At 41.5% G+C, this 27,239-nt stretch overlaps 1 protein-coding gene across 3 annotated transcripts in view; it reads left to right on the top strand.

Annotated features, from left to right (window-relative positions):
- The first annotated feature begins 348 nt into the window (after positions 1-348).
- Positions 349-27,239, top strand: part of PPP1R21 (protein phosphatase 1 regulatory subunit 21) — a 62,864-nt gene continuing 35,973 nt past the window's right edge. The window contains exons 1-9 of one of the 3 annotated variants that reach the window (XM_044918993.1): positions 349-459; positions 10,533-10,601; positions 13,247-13,393; positions 16,577-16,678; positions 17,845-18,009; positions 18,190-18,248; positions 19,226-19,320; positions 23,199-23,251; positions 23,744-23,893. In XM_044918993.1, the coding sequence (XP_044774928.1) occupies positions 403-459; positions 10,533-10,601; positions 13,247-13,393; positions 16,577-16,678; positions 17,845-18,009; positions 18,190-18,248; positions 19,226-19,320; positions 23,199-23,251; positions 23,744-23,893 (897 nt within the window). In that variant the 5' untranslated portion in view covers positions 349-402. The remainder of the gene's footprint in view (positions 460-10,532; positions 10,602-13,246; positions 13,394-16,576; positions 16,679-17,844; positions 18,010-18,189; positions 18,249-19,225; positions 19,321-23,198; positions 23,252-23,743; positions 23,894-27,239) is intronic. The other 2 variants (XM_044918994.1, XM_044918995.1) reach the window with 2 other exon arrangements.

Raw genomic sequence — 27,239 nt, 5'->3', positions numbered from 1 at the left:
CCTCCCCCTATTCTGTGGGCTCTCGTCATTCTCTTCCTTTCTTGAGTCTCTTCTTATCCATTCTAGGTCGCCATCTTGGGCCATGCGTCAAGATGGCGCCCCTGGTCCCAGAGGCAGAGCCCTGGCGCTCCAGCGAGGCTGCGCACGCACGTGTTCAGGCGCGGGGGGGGGGGGGGGGCGGTGACGTCCAGGCGCTGCCCCGCCCCCGGTAGTCGCCCCGCCCCTGGTCCCACTCCGCCTTCCTCCCACCGGGCGAACCCGGAAGTGGAGGAGGAGGCGCGGCGGTGGTGGCCGAGCGGACAGGCGCTGGCGGAGCCCAACCCGGGAGCGTATCTGGGGTTGGGGGCGGGGGGTGGGGCTGAGCGGCCTGGACAGCCAGGCCCGGACGGGGCGGGGGAGGCCATGGCCTCGGCAGAGTTGCAGGGGAAGTACCAGAAGCTGGCTCAGGAGTACTCGAAGGTACCCATCGTGGGCGGGGAGTAGGGGGTCCCCGGCCCTGCGGCCTCGGGTTGCCTTGGCAGCTACTCGTCCGGACGGAGGGGAACGGCGAAGGGGCACGCAAGCGTGCCCCTTCTCTCTGCCTTCCCTGTCCACCATTACCATGCCTCCACCTGCAGCTCCCAGGGGATGGGGCCGGGCCGTCTTTGGGTCCCTGTGCGTTTCTGCGGGAAGGATCAGGAGTTTGATTCTTCCTTCTCACTAAACTAGCGGGCTTGGAACTGGGGTGTCCGAATCCTGGCTTCTGCCTCTGGTGCTGGTCGGGAGGGGAAGGGAAGGGTAAGGACCAACCCCTCTACTGCTGCTTCCTTAATTTTCCTAGCCCAGTGATGGGAAAGATCAAGCTTTCTTCCTCCTCACAGGGATGACATGAGGATAAAGAGATTTATGTGTCTCCAGTCGATTCGGGAGGGTAGAGCGAGCCATTCCTGTAAACTGTTTCACTGAGGATGGGTGGTTACGAATGTATTTAGTGCGTTGGCAAGATGTCTGGAGATGATTTTGAAAGCTTGAGTGGTAGGGCTGTGTCCCTTTTTCTGTCTTTTCCCTCGGTCACCTGGAGTGGGGCGGAACACCCAGATGCTCAATACATGTTGAGTTAAGCAAACAGTCGTATTTATGGCATCCGTCTTTAAATGATGGAACCTTTTCCTTGGAAAACGGCGGTGCTGCTTCTAAGGTGTTGCTGCCTTAAGAATATTCTAATGAAGTTATAAAAGAATCTCACATCCTCGGAAATTGAACAGTCATTAAGCTTAATTTTCAATGATCTGGCATCATGGGAGCATTGGGAAGACTTAGCCCCCTTTTGACAATTTGGAGAAACGGACGCACATTTTTTTCTTAGGGTTTCACTTAACACATACTCAGCAAGGTAAAATGAACTATTGTTTGAAAAATAAAACCTTTGCCTAAACATACACACTTAGGTCTTTTCACCATCAAATGGGAGTCTTTTGAGATAATATACTTATTCCAGCGGTGCGGCCATTAGCAGAACTTCTTGCATTTACATATGGAATTGTCTTAAGAGCCTGTAGCACAATGTCAGTGATGGCAAGTTTTCAGCCTTTGAAGGAATATTTTCTTGTTGGAAAGGGTCAGAAATTGTTTGGAACAAATCCATATGGTGAAGGAGAGTGGGTGGAGAATGGCAATACTCAAAGTTGACTCCACTATTTTGGGTGAAAATGTTTTATGAGTATAAAGTAAGGGGACTGATTTTCTTCTCCAGAGGATAAACAATCTCAGAAGGCAATTCCAAATGGCAAAAGAGAGTTCTAAAAATGTTTTAAGCAGTGACTGCATTGCTGAAATAATTGTGTAGCCTTCCAAAAGTATTAAAAACTTTGAAAGATTTTTTTTTTTGGATATATATGCTTTTTCGTTCACGGACATTCATTATGGGCCTCCTGTGCATAGTCTGCCAGGTTCTGTTGAGTGAGCAGAGTTCCAGTTTAAGGAGAATCCTTTAATGGAATGTTCAGAGATTGTACATAATTATGATACAGTATGACAAGTGTTCGTTCAGTGGAAACACAGAAGAGATGAGGGTAAGAGTAGAAGTTACTCAGATTGGGAAATAGGGAAGAGGGAGGGTTGGTAGCATCCCAGGCAAAGGGAACACGCCATGTTTCCAGTCATGAAAGCACGTTAAGGTACACGGCAGAGAGAGGTGAAGTATGGCTGGAGAGTTAATTTGGACCTGATCATCATAAAGGGTTGTGGATGTCAAGTAAGTTGGAACTTTATCTTTTGAAAAATAGATGTCAAAGGTTTTTAATCGGGATAATGGCATTACTTTTAAGAGGGGAACTGGTAACTACTCGGAGGATGGATTGAAATAGGGAAAGGTCGGTGAAAAGAAGACCAGACTATAGGCTGTTGGAATAGTTTTGGGAAGTGTAATATGGGACTAAATCAAATTAGTCACTATTTAGATGGAGAGGAGGGCCTAGATTTAGGACTTAGGGTTAAAGTACCTTTTTACTTACCTCTTTTTTTTTTAAATTTATTTTTAAAGACTTTATTTATTTTAGAGAGCGAGAGTGCATGCAAGAGTTGGGAGGGGGCACAGAGGGAGGGAGAAAGAATCTGAAGCAGGCTTGCATTGAGCGCAGAGCCCCATGCTGTTTGATCCCATGACCAAGACCACGAGATCACGACCTGAGCAGAAACCAAGAGTCAGTTGCTCAGCCGACTGAGCCACCCAGGCGCCCCTAGTTACCTCTTGAGTGCCCACTTTGTACCTAGCACAAAACTTATGAAGAATATAGTATATGAGGCACTCATCCTTGTGTCTTACTCATTCTGTGGGATGTGGTGAGTGAAGGGAGACTGAAGAGTTGACCCTGTGGTTCTAGATGAAGGGACATGACTTCCACTGACAGATGCTACTGGCAGGAAGGCGAGCCAGTTTAGAGCAAAGGGGTGTATTACAGGTTAGATATAATTACAGAATTTTAAGGTTGCAAGGCACATTAAAGTTATCTTGTTCACATAGTAGTTGAGGTGTTGTTGGGGTAACTGCTGGAAATTTCTAGTGGAGATGGACTGGCTAAAAGTCAGGACAAAGGCCAGAGCTTTTGGAATAATTCCTGTGAAGACAAGTAGTTGAACTGCAACAGTTAGTCTGGGTGGAAGCCTTTAGGTAGACTCTTTGGGGAACACCTATGGGAAGGGTGTGAAGGGAGGAGGAGATGGACTGTAGGAGGTCTGCCAGACTTGAGGTTATTTATCTCTCAGATTGGGTTAGATCATTTTTCATCCTTTTAATTGCAATGTGATGGAAATTTCAGAACATAAGAGAACAGAGATTGGTCAAAAGATTTCATGTGCTTTTTATTCTCTGTCAATTCTAGTGCTGAGTAATTTCTAGATAAGATCTGTGCTACCTTCAGCCCTGAGCTTGTGGAAGGGGCACTCTAGCTTTGCATTACCTTCCCTGGTGCAGAAATTGTGGGCTAATGTTGAAATCCAGTTAGGTCTTTTTCCTTATTTAGGATACAAAGACAATAGAGTTCCTCATAAACAGGAGAAGGATACATATCAAGACAGCAGCGAGCATGATCCCTAAACCAAGGACATTTGCAGAATCTCCTTGTACAGATTTAATGCACATCTCAGCCTGTTTTCCAGGAAGGAGCCCATTTGTTGCTTAAGAACTATGATCATAATATTCTTTCCTCCCAAGAAGGAAAAAAATGGCCCGAGAAGCTCCCATTTAAGGGACTGAAAGTTTAGTTAGATAAAAGATGGGAGGCCAAAGCAGAGGAGAATTTCTGAGGCATACATACTGCTAAACGTAAAGTGTTAATGGAAAAGCTAGTAAAAGTAGAGATTAAGACCCTAGTAGTTTGGGCAATTAGAAGGTCATTGGAGACTTTTGAAACTTCAGGTTTAATAAAGTTTAGGGAAGAGGAAAGGTGTATGCACTGGTTTTCAGAGGTTTTTGAAGGTAATTGGTAGGCAATGCAAGCTGCTGCTTTGCGATGTGAGGGAAAGCTAATCGAGACCTCAGTTACTACACCGTAGATTAAGAATCAAAGATCGTTTCTTATATGGTGTCTCTTCCGCAGCCTGGTCTGCTTCTGATGCTCTGGTATGTCTCATAGGGAGGAGAGGCTAAGAGCACTGAGTCCTGGCTCTGTTTGATTTCAGCCTGCTTTCTTTGCAGGAGCTCCTGCACCCCTGCCTGGCATCATGTTATGTGTATAAGCATGTTTTAGGTTCTGTTTTCTTAGTGTTTGTGTTACTCTGGGCCAGTGGTTCTCAAAGTGTGGCCCCTGGATTGGCATCATCAGCATCTGGGAACTAGTTAGAAGTATACATTCTCAGACCCACCTGGGACTTACTGAATCTGAAACTGGTGGTCAAACCCAGCAATCTGTGTGTAACAAACCTCTGAAGTGATTTGGATGCACACCAAAGTTTGAGAACCATTGCTCAAGGCGTGGTATCAGTATATTAGTTTTTGCTCAATCTTTTCTTTTTTTTTTTTTTTTTTAAAGATTTTATTTATTTATTTGAGACAGAGAGAATGAGAGAGACAGAGAGCACATGAGGGGGGGAGGGCCAGAGGGAGAAGCAGGCTCCCTGCCGAGCAGGGAGCCCGATGCGGGACTCGATCCCGGGACTCCAGGATCATGACCTGAGCCGAAGGCAGTCGCTCAACCAACTGAGCCACCCAGGCGCCCTTTGCTCAATCTTTTCAAAGCTCTTTTTGAGCCAGTAAAAACAAATGGGAAAGTCAGACATCCAGTATTTCTCTTAACAGTTTACTTTGCAATTGATGCTTCTTTTAGTGATGAAGGAGATTGCCTGTGGGAGCTTTTTTAGATTTACACTCTTAGGAAATAGCTATTCATATTGGTGAAGGTTCAGTTTTGACTCGGTGTGTTTGCTTTCTAGATAGTGGAGCTTGGTGGAACCTGATTAATTGCCCCTTCCTGTAAGAGAAATTGACTCAGGAGCTGGATTAAAAATGAGTATCATTTGGATTTAAAGTCTAGTATCAGCCTCCCTTCCCCCCCCCCCAATGTGTAGAGTTTACTAGTAAAGTTTGTTTGGAAAACAGCATTGTGTTCAGTGCTATTCAATGGAACTTTCCATGTGAATGAAAATGTTCTGTATCTATGCTGTCCAGCAGGGCAAAACACGAGCCATGTGGTACTGTTGAGCACTTCCAGTGTGGCTAGTGCAACTAGTGAACAGAATGTTAGATTTTATTTAAATTTAAATTTAATAGGCACATGTGGCTTTTGGCTACCCTGTTAGAAGGTGCTAGCTTAGCCCCTAGATCAGTGCATCACAGACACAAAACATCTCTGTGACTCACCTGAAGACCTTGTTGAATGGCAGATTCTGGTTCAGTAGGTCCGGGGTGGGGCCCGAGAGTCTACTCCCAGGTGATGCTATTGCAGCTGTCCGCAGACCACACTTGGAATAGTAAGACCTTAGAAAAGCCAGGGGTGTCTGTCCTACTCTTCCTCTTTAATCCACAGCTGATCTAGTCATCCAGTCACTGGTGAGGCAGCTAGACTGCAGGGGTTGAGGTGGGGTGTTGTCCTAAGGAGTTGCCCTGCATGGGATCAGGAACAGGAGAAAGGGTCCGTTTGAGGGCAGGTCTGAGAGAAGGTTTGTTTCCTGCCTCAGTGACGGAATAACTCCAGCCACTGCTACCTGGTACTGCAGAGCCTACAGGTGTTTCTCCAAATGCTTAGAACCATGTGGTCCTACTGGACATCAAGAAGCCTCAAAAGGCCTGAGCCTAAATCGCTGAAGACCACTCTACAGACTACTCTACGTAACTCTGGTTCTGGAATGGTCAGGCTTACCTCAAAGTTATTCCTCTAGGGACAGAGAGTGGTGGTAAGTCAACTATGACGTCTCCTGTTGCTTTGACAACCTGTGATGGGATAATGGGTCCAAGATTAGAGATGTACTACCTTCAATCACAGACTATTGGAAGAGTTTGTGGGGAAAGAGAGATGAATCCCATATACACATTTTCTCATCTAATCCCCAACAGTCTTCTGTATTAGAACCACACTTACATAACTATTTCCTACAGTGGACATTTTGACATTTTACAAGTTTTACAACCCTATAAAACAAACCATTAAACATATAAGCTTTTCTTCATTACAAAGTAATGTGTGCATTATACAACCCTAAGCCCATCCCTAAGCCTTACCCAAACCCTGATTTGAAGCTTCAAAATACTGAAGTCATCTACAGATTCCATCTTCAGAATCTCTGGCCTGGGTGATCCCTAAAACTCCTTCCGGTTCTACCATTTTCAGTATTCCAAAGTGCTGGGAATACCACTTGGTCTTTCTCTCTCCCTACTTGCTTGTACGACCCCCTGGTCGGGGATAAACTATCCGTAGGCTCTGCAGTACCAGGGAGTAGTGGCTGGAGTTAGCCTGTCACTGATGCAGGAAACAAATCTTGGGGAAAGGTCAGAGAGGGACTGTTAGAGTAATGAAGCTTTATAGTTATATGACGCATTACCTTCAAATGCCTTTTACATTATTTAATTTGACTAGTTAACTAAACATTTATTGAGTGCCTTCTCTGTCCATGGCTTTGATCTTTCACTTAATAAGAGATGTCTTCTTACTAGTTAAGTGCCAAAGGAACAGAGGGGGCAAGCTCCCTGCGGACCATAGGGAGTGGTTAGGAAACATTTATGGATGAATTAGGACCAGAGGTAGGAAGTAAGCTCCTGGAAGAACCAGCTGGGATTTGGTTGGTCAAAGTGAGGAAGGGCTGTGCTTTCAGAGTAAAGGTAAAGCAACTCAGAAGATTACAAGACCATGAAAAACGAGGTTTAAAAGGACTAAGGGTTTCAGAGTTGGGCAGCAGAGGTACTGTTCCTCTACTGGATGGAACAGAAGAGCTTGGTGCACAGCTGCTTGGAAGTAGGCTCTATCATTTTCTGGAGAGTTTTTCCTAATGGGACTTCAGGGCAGTTGTTTCTTAGTTAGGCCCACATGCTTTGGAGCCTCCGTACATATCTCCTGGAGGCATTAGTGACCATCTGGTGATCTTGTACCTATTTCTAAAACAGTAAAACAGTGTGCATTTGCCTCCCCACTGTGGTGAATGCTGGTGGGGAGAACGATGGATTCTAAAAGACCGGACTGACCACAGCGACATCAGTGTTTGACAAGCTGCTGGTTCACGAATGCACTAGTGTGGCCGCACTGAATGCTGAAATGTGGGATGACGCCAGATGCTGTGAAGTGTAATTAACATGGCAGTGGTATGTGCTGAGCTTCTGATTGTCATCCTTGTCTACCTTCATAAATGTATTAGGTAAATATTTCTAAAGGAGCTGCATTTTCTGCCAAGCAGTTTTATTGAAACCATGTTTTTGTTGTTGATTCGTTTAGCAAACAGTATTTTCCAAAGGAATATCCAAATCATTTTTTGTTGTAATCAGATTGAATTCTATACAGTAGTAATTTAAGAGTTTTGTTTTGTGGGACGCCTGGCTGGCTCGGTCGGTGGACCCTGGGACTCTTGATCTCGGGATTGAGTTTGAGCCCCAAGTTGGGTGTAGAGATTACTTAAAAATAAAATCTTTAAGAAAAAAATTTGTTCAGAGTAGGTTGTTAATTTGTTTTAAATAGCTTTTAAGTGTGTCTTAGAAATGAAAGTTGAGGTTCTTTTTTAAAATTGTCGTGGTTCTGGTCCTATAGAAAGTGATCAGTTCAGTAGATTTCAAGCTTCATCCGTAGTTTCTTGAAGCAGTCATTAGGATCTTCTAAATACCCCAGGAAGAAGAGAGATGTAAGAGATCACAGGTCAAAGTTAGGACAGGGGAATGAAATGAAATCTGAAGCCTGAAGTCATATTGCTGTCTTCTGGCTGTGTGGGTTTGAAAGTGTTTATTGAATTCTGTTACCTAGGTAGCACATTATCCAAGAGTATGTTGATCCTGCTGCAAAAGAAAATACTGCCTGATGGAAATCAATATTAAAGTAGTACTTCTTTTTTCTGAACTTGTAGAGCAGAGGTGCCCCAACTTTTTCTGTAAAGAGACTATTAGTAAATATTTAAGGCTTAGGGCTGTACATTTTCTTTTTTTTTTAAAGATTTTTAAAATTTATTTATTTGAGACAGAGAATGAGAGACAGAGAGCATGAGAGGGAGGAGGGTCAGAGGGAGAAGCAGACTCCCTGCCGAGCAGGGAGCCCAATGCGGGACTCGATCCCGGGACTCCAGGATCATGACCTGAGCCGAAGGCAGTCGCCCAACCAACTGAGCCACCCAGGCGCCCAGGGCTGTACATTTTCTGTTGCAACTACTTGTCTCTGTCATTGTAGCTCAAAAGCAACCATAGACAATACGGAAATGAGTGTGGTTTTGTTTCAGTAAAACTTTAAATTAGGGGCTCCTTGGTGGCACAGTCAGTTAGGCGACTGACTCTTCCTTTTTGCTCAGGTCAAGTCATGATCTCAGGGTTGTGAGATTGAGCCCTGCATCAGGCTTCATGCCCAGCGCAGAGTCTGCTTGAGCTTCTCTATCCCTCTCTCCCTGCCACCACCCCCACGCCCCCATGCACTCTCTCTCAAATAAATAAATCTTTAAAAATTTTTTTGAAAATTAGGTAGCAGGCCAGTATGGGCCATGGGCCTTAGTTTGCAATCCTTGTTGCAGGGAATTTAAGTAGGAGTAAGTACTGCTAGTTATCTTGTATTGTCCCTTTTAAATTTAAACTCTTGGTAAACCACTTCTTTCACTTCTTTCTCTCCTCCATATCCTTTAGCACAAGGCCTTACACCAGGCAAGTTATAATGTTATCTGTTATCCCTTTGATTCTAGTCTAGTAACAAGAGTTCTGTTTCCATTCTTGGGGCACTTTAAGATTTAGAAAGTACTTTGATAGGGGTTTCTTATCTGGTTCTCACAACAATGTGAGAAGAAGGAAGATAGGTTAGATGTATTCACCCATGTTATAGATCATATAACTGAGGCTCAGAATGGTTAAGTGAATTTTTCAAGTTTAAATTGTCTACTAAATGGCAGAGCAAGATTTGGGTCTTCTTTCTGTTGTAGTGAGCTGTATCTTTAACTTTCTAAAAATAGAAGAAACTCATTTTTTAATCTGTCTTTTGCTCAAGCTGTTGAATATCCTGCAGTATTCCCTGCTTTTCTTAGATTCTTAGCTAAATTTTGTATTGAATTCCACATACTCAGTTTAAGGTTTAGTATTTAAATATTCCTATCCTTTTGGCACAGAGGAGGGTCATTTCTGTTCTCAGGAGACAGATCTGAGTTATGCTAATTAGAAGTAGATTTTTTTTAAGCTCACAGATAAAATCATTCCCTTTGTTCAGTTTCTCAGAGAAGAACCTGGTCTTTCATGGTCTCTGTACTGAACCTTCAGAATATGAGTCTGTAAACCTTTTGCTTTGGCTACATAGGACTTGTATATTTCTACTTACATGCTCAGTGTTGCTGAGAACTTTCTTCTTCCTACAGAAGTGGATTTTATCTTTCGAAATTCTGCAAGTGGTGGTGGTATACCTATATACATAGACACAATTCATTTAGCTGTAGAATTCTTGATTTGTATGCTTTATTTAAAATAAAGTTATACCTCAATTAAAAAAAAAAAAAGCCTGCGTCCTACCTTTTCAAAGACTTTCCCAACCTCTCCAGCCTCCTCCTTTTCTCATTTATATGTAGCTTTAGACAATAGTAACCAATACTGTCTAATGGCATTATGACTGGAGTCAAATCTGCTGGGGTCTGAATCTCAGCATTGCCACTTAACTTCTCTGTACCTCAGTTTGCTCATCAGTAAATGGACACAATTCTAGTACCTACTTCATAGGCTTGTAAAGATTAATGAGGTAATACATGGAAAACACTTAGGACAGTGCCTGGTATATGATGAGTTTTCAAATGTTAGCTGCTATTACCAACTTCTGGATTGAGTCTTCTTCTTAGTTGCTTTCATACACTGCCTTACTGATGCCTTATTGCAAGTCCACCATTCCTGAGGGTATTGTGGGGGATGGTATTTGCGTGACAAATATTAGGCACAGTGTCCTGCTGGGTATGTTTAATGCCCTACACTTTGATTCTCTGTAGAGTTCTTATTTCATAATTAGTCTGATTGTATGTATTTTACAAATGAATGTGTGCCAGAGTTTCAAGGAAAATGGCATACATGGTACCGTATTATTTATTATATTAGTTTTCATTAGTATTTAGTATTAGTTCATTGTATTAGTTTTTATTTAAGGAGGACACTTGGTTTGACAGAAAGAACCATGTTCTGGATGGAAGTCAAGAGACCTGGATTTTAGTGTTGATTTTGCTGCTGATTAATATTATGTCATTGGGCAGAATGATGATATCTACTATCCTCTTCCATGCTAATATTTTTATTCTCATATATATGTGAGAAGATAGTTACTCAGTGTAATCATTCCTGTGAAGTAATGGTAAGTGATTTCCTTGCTACAGGTGATTGCTTTATATTAAAAATTAACTATTGCTTCCTGTGTTTTCAGCTTCGGGCTCAGAATCAGGTCCTGAAAAAAGGTGTTGTGGATGAACAGGCGAATTCTGCTGCTTTAAAGGTATGAAACAGTATTTGTATTGTGAGGGTTAAGTTAGTATTTGGTGATACTCAAAGCAAGGAATTCAGCTGGTTTTCTGTGTTGAAGTCCCAACTATGACACTGATTCACTAGGGATGGGAGAAGGTAATAAAGTTTTTTGTGTTTGACTTTCGTACTTGCTTAGGTATGAATGTGATGCACTTTGATTTCCTTAGCTAAAAATCACAAAAAAGAATTATTTGACTTTATCTCCTGCATTTTTCTTATACCTTACGGCCTCTCTTATCTGTCTTCATCACTAGACAGCACTCTGAGGGGGCCTTTGTCATATTCATATGCCCAGTATTCAGCAGATTGTTGTCCCCTAATGAATGGATTTGAAAGTGTGAATCATTTAGTCCATTAATCTTGCTTTTGGGTTGAGCTCTTTAATAGTAATAACCTGTGTAAATCAGGTTACTCTGTTTGAGTGATATATTTTATCATCAGCATGTTTACTACCTGAGGGGTGAAATACGATAAGAGATGAAGAAATTTGTTTCTACCTCATTCTGGTAGGCATGTCATAAATATTGCTTAGTGATATTTTTAGTTGGATAAATTAACTCTACGATACAGATTTCTTCTTGGCCTGTTTCCATTAAATATACTGTCTGTGTCATTCTTCACTCTCTCCCTTGCTCCCTGTTGAGACAAAAGGGATTAGGATTCCCCTTTACTCATATCTCTTTCTGGAATAGCCCCTAACCAGTGACCTATCCAGGGTGATTCCACTCAGGTAACCCAGAAATACGTCCTTTTACTTAGCTTTACCCTAGAGAACTCTGTCTTGAGAGTGCCCCCCCACTCAGGTGCTGTTGCACGGACTTGGGGCTGAGGCGGCTGAGAACACCGTACCCATACTTCCAAAGCTGTCCGCGCCCAAGCCAGGATTATTAAAACTAAGCTTATTTATAGTCACGATTTGTTAGTCAGTTATTATTTAGCCTAAATCATTGAAGAAATAGTCATTAATCTCTTAACAATGTTTAAAACCTATGACTGGGAAGGATATTTCCTAGTGTGTCTTAGTAGCCCACTCTGGGCATGTGACAGCATCCTGTTGCTGGTTGTGTTTGATTAACTCTGCGATGTTGCAATGGTGGTGACATTGGTGATGGTGACGGCAGGTTCTGTTTGTTGAGCTCTCACTGTGTATTAGGCATTGTGCCAAGCACATTGCACCCACTCTGTCAGTTAGTCTTCACACAAGTCTGTGAGCGCAGATAACGTTATCATCGTCCCCAGTGCAGAAACTAGGGTTTACAGAGAGGTTGAGATAGCTGTCTTCTGAAATTGGTGATTGGTTAATGGAGTTGGAGCATTAGTCAGCTGGTGATGAATTGTAAGGATGTAAAGAAATTACTCTTTGTTTTACTATTCATTGCGGTGGTTATTACAGTTCTAGTAAGAATGGCAATTTGCTGGTTTGCTCAATGGGAAGGTTGGGATGTCTTCTGTTACAGCAGGCTTTTGATAGGTTGGGTTTGTCTTTTCAGTGAGTTGTTGGACACAGTAAGCATTCATTGATTTGGATTTCTTTAATTTGAAATACATGATGATTTGGATATGGGCTGGGTCTGTATTTACCATTAAGCTCCAAGCAAAAATTAAGGGCTTACTAAAAAACAATAGAAAAGAAAAATGTTTCTCTACTTAATGGAAACATTATGCTAGCCTTCTGGCTGCTTGCAATGGGCAGATAATGTCAGTAGCTTGCAGACACCAGCCTTTGGTTTCTAGGTTGCTCTTTCAATATACTTGAGCTTGACCTCGTCTTAGCTTTGCAATGGTTTTTCAGTGAAAGTAATATAACTGCACTTCTTTAAATATACAGTAGTATATGGTCATCTGTGTTTGATTACCAGTGAACACAAAGTTGTCACAATATCATAAGTAAAATATAGTGAGAATAATATTTTTTTTAAGATAGAGCAGAGCTAAATACTTCTCTAGATTTCCACTGTCTTACCTCATTATGGTGTAAACAGTATAGAATGGGCAGTAGAAGATACATTGTTTAAATTTTAGATTTTGTTTCTATTTTTACTTAAAACTTTTAGGTGAATTGATGCAGAACACACAGCATCTAAAAATATTCTTGTGTTAGGATAATATTGATTTTTATCTTTGACAAATCAGAAATAGTTTAAAGTAAAATTAAGTGTAGTGGAAGGACTTCATTTTGAGTGACTTAAATTCAGGGAGGATTTATTGAAAAAAATGAATGCAAATAAATTGCTTCCTATTCTTACTTACTGAAGGGCATCATCAGTGAGTAGGAGGTTCTCTTTCACAATTCAGGTTTATAAAATTGTCCACCTCAGGCGTTGTGCCTCCTCACTGCCAGACGCCTATGTAACAACATATTTTACTTTAAGTTGATGACTGTTATTTCAATATATATGCTTTTTTAATTTTATTTTTAAATTTACTTGGTTTGGCTAAAAAAAATGATTTTGTCAAAAAACAGAGCTAAAAACATGGGAACTGGCATGATAAACATACAACGTGAATTCCCTAAAGCAAGAGGTTTGATCATATTTTAGTGAAACAAAAATAATTTCATTATTTGAAACCTTAAGGCTAAATTATAAAGAATGGTCTGTTTTCACTTTGATGTAGGAACAACTGAAAATGAAGGATCAGTCATTGAGAAAACTACAGCAGGAAATGGACAGTTTGACATTTCGAAATCTGCAGCTTGCCAAGAGGGTAGAACTACTTCAAGATGAATTGGCTCTAAGTGAACCCCGAGGCAAGAAAAACAAGGTAGGTCAAATAAAAGCACGTTAGGGAGGCCTTGTCTGCTAGGTACAGACATCTCCAGGCCATCTGGGTTTTAACAGAACACCTCCCCTCCAAACTCCCTAATGTTCCATTATTACGCCTGGGTATTGGTTCAAGGAAGCAGACACTTACGATTAATATATGTAGTAATATTAGAGGCATTTTTATACGAAAGTGAGTTTTGAATAATTTGTTAGGAGCAAACATGCACATACTAGATTTAGTGTCTGAGAAAAGTGAAAGGAATATCTCATACTGGTCAAAATTACTGATATCTTTCAGTTATACTGAGTTGCCATTAACTCAAGGTAGGGCAAATAAAATGAGAAACAGTGTTGAAGTGTAACAGCTCATGTGAAAGTAGCAATTGAAATACTCATTCCTTAGGCTTGAAAATTTGCTGTAAATATTTCTTAATATTTATTTTTGAGGCCAATTTAGTATTCTTGTCTGGTCATGTAAAAATAAACTTTTTCCATTATGGTTTATATAGTGAGACATGATTCTTACTTCCATAAGATGGATGGTCTGGTACTTTCGAACATTCTGTGATTAAGAAGTTGCTTTTTTTTTTTTTTTTAAGATTTTATTTATTTATCTGAGAGAGAGAGAGAGAGAGCAAGCACAGCAGGGGGGAGGGGCAGAGGGAGAAGCAGGCTCCCCGCTGAGCAAGGAGCCCGATGCGGGACTGGATCCCAGGACCCTGGGATCATGACCTGAGCCGAAGGCAGACGCTTAACGACTGAGCCACCCAGGCGCCCTGACTCTTTTTTTTTTTAAAGATTTTATTTATTTATTCATGAGAGACAGAGAGAGAGAGAGAGAGAGAGAGGCAGAGGGAGAAGCAGGCTCCCAAGGAGCAGGGAACCCGATGCGGGACTGGATCCCAGGACCCTGGGATCATGACCTGAGCCGAAGGCAGACGCTTAATGACTGAGCCACCCAGGCGCCCTGACTCTTTTTTTTAAAAAGGTTTTATTTATTTATTCATGAGAGACAGAGAGAGAGAGAGAGGCAGAGGGAGAAGCAGGCTCCCAAGGAGCAGGGAACCCGATGCGGGACTCGATCCCAGGACCCTGAGATCATGACCTGAGCCGAAGGCAGACGCTTAACCATCTGAGCCACCCAGGCTCCCGTAGTGATTGACTCTTTAAGTCTGGTGTGTATATAGAGCAGCACCTGGCAAGTGCGTGGATTGAGGCAGTAAAAGTAGAAGCGTAGGAGGGAAGAAGAAGGCCTACAGGAACTCCGAAGCAGCATGGTATGGAGGGAAGAGCACGGGCTTTGGGGTTAAGCCCAGGCTTGAATTCTTTGTCTGCCATTTTAGCTTTGCAACCTCAGTTTCTTCATCTGCAGCATGGGGATGATACTCTCAGTTTGTTGAGTATTAAATGGGATCCTGTAAAGGTGGCTAGGACTGTATTTGCCATATGATGGACAATCAACATAATTCTGTGTTAGTACCTTTCCATATACATGTCTCCTACATGAAAGAGTTCTCTAGAGTGGTAATTTTCAAATAAATGGGGAATAGAGAGGGCAAAAACAGGTATGTATTAGAATCACTTGGGGAATTTTGTAAAAAAAGACGTGCTCTGGAAATTCTGAGAGACCCTTGGGGAACCAATAGCCATATCTACTTCAGACATGCTCCCCAGGTTAGTGAGATCCTCCCCCAGTGCTGTTTTCACAGAGGCTTGGGTGTAACACGTATGAACTTATGAATTAATGTTAATTAAAGTTTTCCAAATTTGGAAGCACTAATGACCCAGAATGCCCAGAATATGTCATTCGGCTGTCTTCCTTGTGCAGCTCTTGTGTCCTAAACATGATGGAGATTTAATGTTTTGTTTTGTTTCTATTTATTTTTTATTTTTTTAAGATTTATTTATTTGAGAGAGCGAGAGCACTTGCACAAGTGGGGGGGGGAGGGGCAAAGGGACAGGGAGAGAGAGAATCCCAAGTGGACTCTGTGCTGAGCACAGTGCCCGATGTGGGCCTCAGTCTCATGACTTGAGATCATGACCTGAACTGACATCAAGAATCGGTCACTTAACTGACTGAGCCACCCAGGCACCCCTGTATTGTTTTATTTTTAATACAGTTACTCCATTTTCAAAGGGCTTTCTAATCATTGGTTCACATTGGATCGGTAAGTAACTTCATTTTAAGTGAGGAGTGAGGGCACAAGAAAGGCAGAGAAGGGTGGTGACTGATGTCTGAACACAGTTTCATTGTTAGACCATCCCTGGAATAGTCTCAGCTCTCATATTCCATGAAAACAAATGTTCATTATTGGCTCTGTTAAATAGTGCTATTCTTCTGTGTAGAAAAAGTTAATATTGGTAAAAAAGGAAAAGGAAGGTTTTTTTCATGATTTTTGAGCTTTTTCCTTGTTTATTTATAGTAGCTTTATTTTATATGGTTTTATGATTTTTTAAAAATTAGAAATTTATGAAACTTTTGTATGAACTTATCGTTGTGAATTCTAATTAATTTATTACATTTTCCTAAAGGAGTTTAACAACTCATACTCATGGAATTGCTAAAACTGATTTCCCAAACCAGAAGATCAACTTGAAATGATATATATTTTTTTATTTTTCTAAATTTACATTCAGTTGATTAACATATAATGTATTATTGTTAGTTTCAGAAGTAGACAGTGATTCATCAGTCTTATGTAATAACCAGGTCTCATTACGTCATATGCCCTCCTTGATGTCCATCACCCAGTTACCCTATCCCCCCAGCCCCCTCCCCCTCCAGCAACTCTCAGTTTGTTCCCTATGATTAAGAGTCTCTTATGGTTTGTCTCCCTCTCTGATTGAAATGATATTTTTTAGCATATTTTTATGGCTAGCTTTCTGGGCCTGCTGTGTCTTCCAATAGAACTACTCCTGAATTCATCTGCAAAGAATAGTGAGCCTTATCTGTTCATTCTCTCTTTCTTTTTTGAGCTTTCCTGCCCATTCCAATATTTGCAGTTCCTACTTGTGTCAAATAGGAAAAGTTAAATGATGGATTGTATACCTTTTGCAGGATTCTTTGAGAATGTGCACATGTAGAAGAGACAAGCTACTAAGGTGATAGAGAATCTGTGTACCTTAGGATGTTTCTCTAAAGGATGAAAGTTATGTGGACATAACTTATTCTTTCCATCAGAAAAGTGGAGAATCTTCCTCTCAGTTGAGTCAAGAGCAGAAGAGCGTCTTTGATGAAGATCTGCAAAAGAAGATAGAAGAGAATGAACGGTTGCATATACAAGTGAGAAAATTTTTGTTTTCCCCATGAGTTAAAAATGGGTTGTATAATCTGGAATGTGGAAAAACCCATGCAGGGTAGAGTGTTTTGTGTATGTGTTTTAATGTTTCCTGTGGTCGTTAGGTATATATGTCCCTGTCGTTGATTCATTTCTTAAATCTCATTCATATCTTAATCTGGATGTGTGTTTTGAAGTATGCATTTGTTTAGAGGATGGCAGAATAACTTTGTTAAGTTATTTAACAGAATAACTTTATTAAATAACAGTACAGAAATGTACTAGGCACTGTTCATTTTATCTAGAAAATGATCAGCTGGATCATTTAGATGGGGGCTTATCAATAAGTAGTGTTTCTTTTTAAATTATTACCGTTTAGTTGGTTTCTGTTTGTTCACCTGTTAGTCTATAAGGTCTGTTTGAGTACACACCATGTCGGTTTGTATGCCTTCCCCCAGGACAGGGTCTTACTCATGGCGGGAGCTCAAATATATATGAAATGTTGAATAATCAGTGTTTGCCTCCCAACATTCAGCATATTTAAGAGTCATAGTGTAATGTCTCTGACTGTGCCTCCTAAATTTTTTGTGAAATGGTGAGCATAGTCAAATGGTGGAAAATAAATGTGCAGTAATTCTCAGTTTAACATTTTGCAGCTGTTAAAAAAATGAGCTTTGAAAACCTCAGTGCGTTTTGTGTTAAGCATTCATAATTCTTAATTAGCACTGGATTCTTATTAAGGAAAAGAGCTTTACCTGTTTTAGGGATAACATCTATTTGAATTTCGCTTATTTAATTGTGGAAGTTAGCGTAGCAGAAAAGTTATGCCCTGATCAGTTAAATTCCCTGTGTGCCAGAAGTTGTTTGAAAGAAATCCTAGAGCCTAAGAGGAAGGAGGTTGTAGGCTTCGGCATCGATCTCCTGTGTTCAGATCTCATTTCTGCACTGGGCAAGTTGAAACTTTGGTTTCCCATGTGGAAAGGAGGGATAACAATAGCACTACCCCTGACATACTGTGAGGATTCTGTGAGATCAAGCCTGTGCGGGTGTTACATGGTGAGCGTATACAACCATGTGGAAATTGCTCAGTGAACAGTCACTGCTTTTGTTTTTCTCTCCATTTGTATATATTTGGATATTGTGAGAAGAGAAAATGATCTTTTCTTTTCAGTTTTTTGAAGCTGACGAGCAGCACAAGCATGTGGAAGCAGAGCTGAGGAGTCGGCTGGCCACCCTGGAGATGGAGGCGGCCCAGCACCAAGCCGTGGTCGATGGCCTGACGCGGAAGTACATGGAAACTATCGAGAAACTGCAGAATGACAAGGCCAAACTAGAAGTAAGCCCCGCTGTTGGGGAGAGCACGTTAAAAGATAGTCAGGGCTCTTGTGACTCTTCTGTGCACTTTACGGAATGCACAGTTAGTCATTCAGGGGGAGGCTGTTGCCTATGGTGTCTCCCAAGTGTGCCCGTATGTATAGCCTGAGCCATCTACTTTTCTTTTTCTTCTAAAATTCAGGTAAAATCTCAGACTCTAGAAAAGGAGGCCAAGGAATGTCGGCTTCGAACAGAAGAATGGTATGTGGAAATGTGAATTTCAAGGGGCCCTGAAGTAAGAATCAGAAGACCTGAGTTTTAGTTTAGCGGCTCCTCTCTCTTACTCTCACATTTGAAGTGAGCCAGGAACAGGCCGTCTCCAGGGTCCTCCTCAGTTCTGTCATCTCTAAGGCCTGACACACTCTTGGTCAGCTGGCTTGTGCATTAGTCCTCAGCCTGCAGATGTTTGCGGCCATGGAAGATGGTGTCCTGGGGCTCCTATACTGAGGACTGGATAGAGAAAGCTTTCTGAGAGTTCCAGGCAGGAAAACTAACTCCTTTTCACCGTGCCAACCTTTTAGTGGTACATTTTGAATAAAACAGAGACTATGGGATCTAATTTGGAGATACCTAAATCTTAAAATTCAAATGGGATGAATTAATGGGTGGTAAAAGCATACTCCAGCATTTAGTTGACAAATGACATAATATTAGGTTTCCATAGAATCAGTCATGTGAATTTCTTTAGTTGCATTGGTAGAATTACATGCATGGTTTGGATGTATACCCATGCTCATAATTGAATCAAAAACAGAAAAGTTACTAGATTTTGAGCTCAAGGGGGGTAAAATCTGATATAATACTTAGAAAAGAACTTTACTGTAATACTTGAACATTCAACATTTATGTTAGCACATAAGAAAGATAAAATTTGTGATTTTGAAATGGCTTTAAGATTACTTTGCACTTGGGGAAATAAACTGACAAGATTGTACTAGATACTGGGACTGTGATAGATTCTGACAGTCTTAACGTCATTGAACAGAAGTTTCAGGGGCTTCAGAATTGAGGATTAGTATTTTTCTTATCTTCATCTTTTAGTAACTATCTACCACCAAGAGTATCCCGGTGTCAGGCACGAGTCTCTAAAAGCTTGATACCAGCTGTTGTGGTAACAAGGAAGTGAGAATCCCCTGTCTGACTGGTGATCATGTGGTTTTGTGTTTTTTTTCTTTTAGTCAATTACAGTTAAAGAATCTTCATGAAGATTTGTCAGGTAGATTAGAGGAATCCTTATCAATCATCACGGAAAAAGTACCTTTTAATGATACAAGTAGGTATATTATGTACAGTTTTCCATTATTTGCAACTTTGGACCTCTCTCTCTGGTTAACAAACTAATTAAAAAAGTTTTTAATCTATTTGACAAAAAACATCATTGGCTCAACAGAGGGTTGCTTTCTTTTTGTTTTTTTGATCAGCTGTGGCTCTCATATATGGAGGCTGATTTCAAAGTCAGCCTTCCCGGAAAAGGTAACCCACATTTTTTTTTTTTTTTTTATTGCGCATATTGAGCATATCCCTAGGTTAAAAACCAACCTGCACATAAAGTACTTGAAAATTTGTATAAGAAAAGCTGTTCATGGTGGGGAGAATGGGGGAAGGGCGGTGGGAGATGTATCTTCTCAGCCTGGTATCTCCTGCACTTTTGGTGATCCCCACTGATAGTTAGGGAGCTGACTTGGGTAAGTCCTGCTTCCTATTCATCCTGAGAATGGTTTGGTAATTTACATAGCCAAGAGCAAGAAAAAGAACTTAAAAAAAAAAAATCAACTTACAATGTATAACAGATGTCGATTTTGTAATGTTTAGAGAAAAATTAAATCAGAACCTTGAAAACAAAGAATATGTTTTATTTAATTGCTTGGAATTTTGAAGCTTATATTCAAATAAGTAGAGATTTCCTTTTTTACAGTCTGATGATTAAAATTTTTTACTTCCCCTAAATTTTTCTTCCGAAAGACCTAAGAGGAAAGAAAAGACATCAAAGAAAAACAGTTTGATCTAACACTGAAATCTGCATATGTCATTATTATATCAAAGCCTGAGTTCCTCTGAAAATAACACCTGTTTCTAGTTTCTACATTAATGTAAATAGTGCTAGCATACTTTGATCCACTAGACTTGAAATCTTGGCATTTCGTTTTCCCTTTAATCCTTCTCTCAATCATCAGGTTCTAATAATTTCCTTCTGGATCTCTTTTGGATTTATCTTTCCTTTTTCAGTACTAGTTGTCACTCTGCTTTAGATACTTATGTCAGTGTGGGTTACTTTTAGTTCTGCAGAACTTAAAGATCATTTGCTCAGTGCCCAGCTGGATAGAGAGTACAAGGGATATAAAAATTTCTGGGGCAAAAATCTCTACCCTAAAGGAATTTATAGTCCAGAAGGGGAGAGATAATGTATAGAAATGTCTAAAATATAAGCTAACCTGTTCAATAAAGAGACTCTTGGGGTTTCCGAGGAAGGACAGATTACTGCTGGAGGGGTTGTTTGGGGAAGTCTTTTGGAAGAGGTGTGCTTTGAGCTGGGCCTGGATATGTGAGTAGGTTTTATTGGGCAGAGATGCATGAAAATGAACCAGGGAATTAAGTGGAGTGTGGTACGTGGGACACAAGGTGCTGTCATGGTCTGAGGAGCAGTAATTAGCTAAGTGTGATAGGAGGCTAGGATGGGAGGGGGTAGGCAAGTTCTCAAAGGGTGGGTGGGGTTAGACCCTAGAGTTGTGGGCCAAGGAGTTGGGACTCAATTCACAAGATGGTGGGGGTGTTGAAGCCTTTGATCCAGGGAATGTCACGATGAGATCTGTGCACTCCAGAGTTAGTCTGGCAAGGGTGTAGACTGCCCTGGAATGGGGAAAGGGGGCCAAGACTATTGTGGTGCTAGTCCTGGTGTGCTGTTAACAGAGGCTGGAGCCGAGTTGTCAGGGAGATAGATGCAAGCGGGCAGGGGCACTGGAGGAGGCAGTGTGGGGGAAAGATGTGGTGCCAGTGACAGAAATCAGAGAGGCAGATGAGGGGCAGGTTTATGGGAAAGATGATGAGGTTAACTTTGTTGTTTAATATTCTGACAGATCGGTGTACATCTGTCTTTCTATTGGGGTATGCATTTCTAAGTTAAAGCCTAGACCGTGGAGAGAGACTGGAGTTGACCCTGTTGGGATGGATGGGCCTTGAGAGTGGTGGGAATGAGGGGTACCAAGTGCAGAGAGGCCCGTGCAGCGTCCTTGGAGAGTTCTCCCTCACAGGGGTGAGGAAGGAGAGGGGCTGAGGTGGCGGAGGTGGTGAGGAGCTGGGGAAATGAGGTGACATGGAAGCCGGGGAAGGGAGTGTTCAGCCTGGTGGTGCTGGGCAATTCTAGTAGTGTTGTGGGGAGCTCAGAGAGGGTGAGGTGACAGTAAAGGCAGCTGTTTTGGTGACTCTGAGAACTCAGTGTTTCCTTGCAGGGTAGAGGTGGGCAACTGAAGGCTAGCATGAGGGTTAGAGGTGGATGGGTGCTGAGGAAACAGGCAGAGACATGCTGGTCTTTGAGCAGCGGGAATGAAAGAGGTGGGGAAGGTTGGGAGCTCAGCAGAGGATTCAGTATGAATGAAGTAAAGGGGAAGAAGTCACTGTGGAGATAGAATTTATAAAGCTGCCACAAATGCTTTTTTTTTTTTTAAATTTATTTATTCATGAGAGACAGAGAGAGAGAGAGAGAGAGAGAGAGAGAAGCCGGCTCCCAAGGAGCAGGGAGCCCGATGTGGGACTTGATTCCAGGACCCTGGGATCATGACCTGAGCTGAAGGCAGACGCTTAACCATCTGAGCCACCCAGGTGCCCTTGAGAGTAATTTTGAAGGTGTAGGGAAGAGGAAGGAGTGGTTGATGGATTAGGCCCTCAGGGGCCAGAAGGAGCTATTGCTGGGGACCCAGGAGGAAGATTAGCTGAGGACAGGATATGGGAAGCCATGGACTCTGAGGTGGAGGGTAGGAAACATAAGAACCCCTTGGGCTTTGGCCCCGGTCTTCCTGGAGTTGTAGGGGAAGGCCACCCTATCCGTGGGGCAGGGGAGGAGAGGAAGAATGGTGTTAGGGGCTTAAAATGGAAAAGGTTTGGAGCAGATGCCTTGGGAAGTGACACAACAGTGAAGTCATGGATTGTGGAATAGCCTTGAAATCCCCTGAAGTTTGGTAAAATTAGGTTGTCACGGACCCTGATCTTCTTTTGTGTTAGCAAGAGCATTGTGGGAAACGATGGACCGGGCTGGGAGGGATAACAAGCAAGGCCCAGAGAGGACTGATAGGAAAGTAGACCGACTGTGGATGGGAGACCAAGCCCTTGGTAGAAATGGGGCCATTAGAGAGAACTGGGTGAGAGCGGCATATGGACTTTTAGAGTCAGATTTTGGCACCAGGTCTTTCCGACTGAGGACCAGGCAGAGGAGGGGAGGTTTGAGTGGCTGAAGGGGTGTGCAGAGATTAATAGAGATGGAGGAGGGAACTGAAGTGTGAGGCCAAGTGTCGGGAAGCTATCAGAGGTTGGGGATGGAGTCTGGGGTAGAGAGGAGGACTGTGAGAAAATAAGGAAGCCAACCCAGAAGAGTTAGGATCGAGTCATTGGGATCAGCAGTGGCAGGCATTGGTAGGCTGTCAAATATCGTAGTGTCATGAAAACCGTGGTATTTTTGGATGATTGGTATGGCAGCTGTGTGCGGGGTTATTTTAGAAGGAAGCATGACTGAACATGGCAAGATCGTCATGGGCCTTTCTAAGTAATCTTGATAGGCCTCAAGTTTTTTGAAATGATTTCTTAGAAATAGAAAGTCGGGGTTTGTTTGTTTATCCTAAAGTTAAAAAAATTTGGGGGCCCCTGGCTGGCTCAGTGGGTAGAGCATGCGACTCTTGCTCTCTGGGCCGTGAGTTCAAGCCCCACGTTGGGCATGGAGCCTACTTAAAAAAAAAAAAAATTAAAAATTGGAAGTATTACTTTATCTGAGAAACAACTGATTCTATATAAATTCCACTATTCTCTTATACTATGATTGTGGCTTTGATCATTTAAAATTTTTACGTAAAGCTGATTTTGCTGCAGAGCATTCATTATTTTTCAGTTATGCTGTTTTCTTATAAACGTAAAATGACTTAATATGCATCCATTTTTGTTTTGTAGAATATAGTCAGTATAACGCTCTGAACGTTCCACTCCACAATAGGAGACATCAGGTAATGATGATGTTTTTATTTTCAGTGATGTGTATGTCAAACTTTCCAGAAACAAGAATTTATTGTTTGGGCCTCTGTTTAATGCACTCAACTGTTGTGTTTAACTTTGGCTTTACTTTCTCATACATTTTTTAAAAAAATTGCATAACTTGCTATTTATTGAATTCATAAGTAATACAGATTTTTGCTCTCATCTGATACCATTAGAACTGAATTACGGGATGCACTTACTTTGTGAGCCATACCTTTCTTCTAGGTTGGTGGGCCTCGCACTTACACAGTCTAGGTTAAGTGAAGGAGGTCTGTTTGCCAAAACTGGTGGCTTTCTCATTTACTTAGATGGGAATATTAAAATCCAAGTGGGAGCAAATGAATTTAAAGTCAGGATTAGTTAAACTAGAATTTAAATGTTTTCTCTAAAAGCAGACTTTAACTAAAGTTGCCTGAGAATAGTAATTGGATAGTTGACTTTCTATACTTTTCATTTAAAAGCTGAAGATGCGGGACATTGCTGGGCAGGCCCTGGCTTTTGTTCAAGATCTGGTGACGGCTCTTCTGAACTTTCACACCTATACAGAACAGAGGATTCAGATTTTTCCTATTGATTCTGCCATTGACACTATATCTCCGTTGAATCAGAAGGTAAATTTAACTCAGGATACCTGTTCTTTGCCCAGAACAAGTAGGAAGACATGTTCTTTCTTTTCGGACCACTACTGTGCATCAGCCAAGTGCTGTGGGGGACATGGAAGAAAACTAGAATTCACAGTCTTCAACCTTAAGATAAAATGTGGCAAACATGGACATTCTTAAGAAATTAAATACCGGGGGCGCCTGGGTGGCTCAGTTGGTTAAGCGACTGCCTTCGGCTCAGGTCATGATCCTGGAGTCCCGGGATCGAGTCCCGCATCGGGCTCCCTGCTCGGCAGGGAGTCTGCTTCTCCCTCTGACCCCCATCCGTCTCATGCTCTCTGTCTCTCATTCTCTCTGTCTCAAATAAATAAATAAAATCTTTAAAAAAAAAAAAAAAAAAAAAAAGAAATTAAATACCGGGAAAGTGTGGGTGGTGAGGCCAGTAAGGGATGTGAGGTCATCAAGGAGGGGAGATTGCTGTTGCTGGTAGTGTTTGGGAACTTTGAAAAATGAGCAAGATTTGAAGAAGAGGAGAGAAATAGGACAGGTGTTTTTTCATCCAGAAGAGGGCAAGACCTGAGCAAAGTCACTCAGTAGGAAGGCATAAGGAAGTGAGTGGAGGAAGGGGGAGTGGGGAGGGAGCAGGGAGCAAACTGTTTTGGCAAGAGTGTGAAGTCTTCAAAGTGGAGGAATGAGAGGTCAGATTGCAAAGGAAAAAACATGGTTCCAGACTCTGGAAAGCCCCTGGGGTCAGGCCAAAGCCCCAACTCTCTTGCTTTGTATGTAGGATGGGGGCCTAGTTTTTTTTTTTAAATATTTTATTTATTTATTTATTTGACAGAGAGAGAGATAGCGAGAGCAGGAACACAAGCAGGGGGAGTGGGAGAGCGAGAAGCAGGCTTCCTGCCGAGCAGGGAGCCCGCTGTGGGACTCGATCCTGGGACTCCGGGATCATGACCTGAGCCGAAGGCAGACGCTTAACGACTGAGCCACCCAGGCGCCGCCTTTTGTAGTTTTTTGACCAGGGTGTGACATAATCAAAAGTGCCATTTTATTGTTGGAAAAGTCAATTTGCTGGCATTTTTCTCTCTCCCTGTTTGTACTCACTGAATAACTTTTGTCACTGGGTATGTTTAAAAGCAAAAAAAAAAAATGTGTGTGGTAGAGTTGACCTTTCCTGCTGGGGTGTGGAGTGGGAGTGAAACTGCTTCTCTGGTTGAGCTTTGGGGCATTTTCAGGGTGTGTGAAGTTTAAATAAGGAATAAGAGGGTTGACTGTCACTCCCTTCAGTCCATGTGCTTTTTTGGGGCCTGGCAAATTTTGCTCCTTTCTTTCCTTTTTTCTCCCCAGCTTGTTCTAAAAAAGGATTTAAAGTAGCTTGCAAGACCACATTGAACTGAAAAGAAAAAAATAATGAGTGTATCAGTTCTGTATTGCCGTGTCATAGATTATACCAAAACGTAATCGTTTAAAACAACAGACATTTATTATCTCACACAATTTCTGTGGGTCAAGAATTCAGGAGAAAAGTATCATGATCTTTCATAAGCTTTTAGTCAAGAGTCGGCTGAGGCTGCATTCATTTAAAGACTTGACCCGGGTGGGGCATCTGCTTCCCAGGTGGCTCACTCACATGGCTGGTCAGTTGGCTGGAAGCCTTGGTTTCTCATTGAGGACACTTCTCTATAGGGCTGCTGGAGTGTCCTCAAGACATGGCGGTTAACTTCCCCTAGAACGAGTGATCCAGGAGAGCAGAGTGGAAGCCACAATGCCTATTATGACTTAGCCTGGGTACTGAGTACCATCCCTGCTACCATCTTATATTGGCCACACAGACCAGCCCTGAAACAGTGTAGCAAGGGTACTCCACAAAGCCAAGAACAGCCAAGGCAGGGGTCATTGGGGCCATCTTGCAGGCTGGCTCCCACACGGGAGAAATTGAGGGATCTTGCTGTCAGTGTGTGCTCTAAGTGCCCCATAATGTGGCATTCTGAAACAGTTCTGCCACTCCTCCTACTTAGCTGATTTTTCTTCCCAGCTTGTTTGTGAGTATCATGCAGTGTTTCCAGGGTTTGACTAGTGTTTATGTCCATGTATCCTGTAAGTACCTTGTAGTATAGCAAAAGCTATACTCTGGAGTCAGACTACTGGGGTCCAACCACTTTCTGTGTCCCCTTGGGCAATTTATTTAACCTCTCTGTGCTTCAGTTTCCTGATATTTAGAATGGAGGTTAGAGTACATACCTCACAGGTATATATGTTTGAGGATTAAGTAGATAATACATGTGAAGTTCTAATAGTGCCTGGCACATAGTAAGCACTCAATAAAGGTTAGTTCTTATTATCATTATACCTTACACATAGGAAGCCCTCAGGAAGTGCTTGATTTTCATCAGTTTTGATCGGACTCCACGAATCTTTTGAAGTTCATAAACAATTAAACTTTGGGCCTTTGAAGTGCTTTTTAATTTCACTGTGGGAAAAAGCTTTCAGATGACTTGGGTAGGGAAAAGAGTACTGCAGCGTTTTAATGTAAAAGTTATATTTTCTTTTATACTTCCTATAATATCAAAAAATATATTTTACTCAGTACTTTGTCCCTTTTTTGGGATTTTACTTTAGCTTGTTGCCACATTATGCCCACACAGTGAGAATCAAATATGTTAATCTTATCTGAAACACTTCATCACTTTGAAGAATTCATGTATTTATCTTAATATTTTACCTTTGGCCTATGAAAGGTTCTATGTGGTTTTTCTAATAAGTCTTATTATTGAATAAGGCTTATTATTCTGAGAGTCAGAAACCACTTGTTAAAAGATGACCAGAATGTTTAGACTTGTTCATAGAATCATAAAGTAGCATTTATGATTGAAGCCGAGAGAGATCAAGTGAGTTGCCTAGGGCCAAATATCTATAGTTTATAGTATGGCCAGTTGAATCACATTTCTGCAAAATGAGATATTACATTTCTATACTGAGAAATCAGAATTTGAGCCATTATACAGTACTTTGATAATTGAGATATTTCATGAGTGAAAATTAACTTTTTGCTTCTAAATTGTCTAAACACCTATAGGATTTTTTTTTTTCTGAATTCTTCATACTGAATTAGTTCTTTATAAATACTAAGGTATCAGTGAAAGTTACAAAAGTTTTTTATATCCTCATTTTGGTGATACTTATATTCCTGGAATTTGTTAACCCTGAACATGGTACACAGTAAAAATAAGAAGCTGTCCTCAATAGACTTGTTTTTTTAAAATGAGGCACATAACATAAAAATCTTTCATAGTTTTTATTTTCTCCTTTCTTTCTTTCTTTCTTTCTTTCTTTCTTTCTTTCTTTCTTTCTT

This window comes from Neomonachus schauinslandi, chromosome 10, assembly GCF_002201575.2.
Source record: "Neomonachus schauinslandi chromosome 10, ASM220157v2, whole genome shotgun sequence".
NCBI classification, from domain to species: Eukaryota; Metazoa; Chordata; class Mammalia; order Carnivora; family Phocidae; genus Neomonachus; species Neomonachus schauinslandi.
This window is presented reverse-complemented; position numbering and strand designations above follow the sequence as displayed.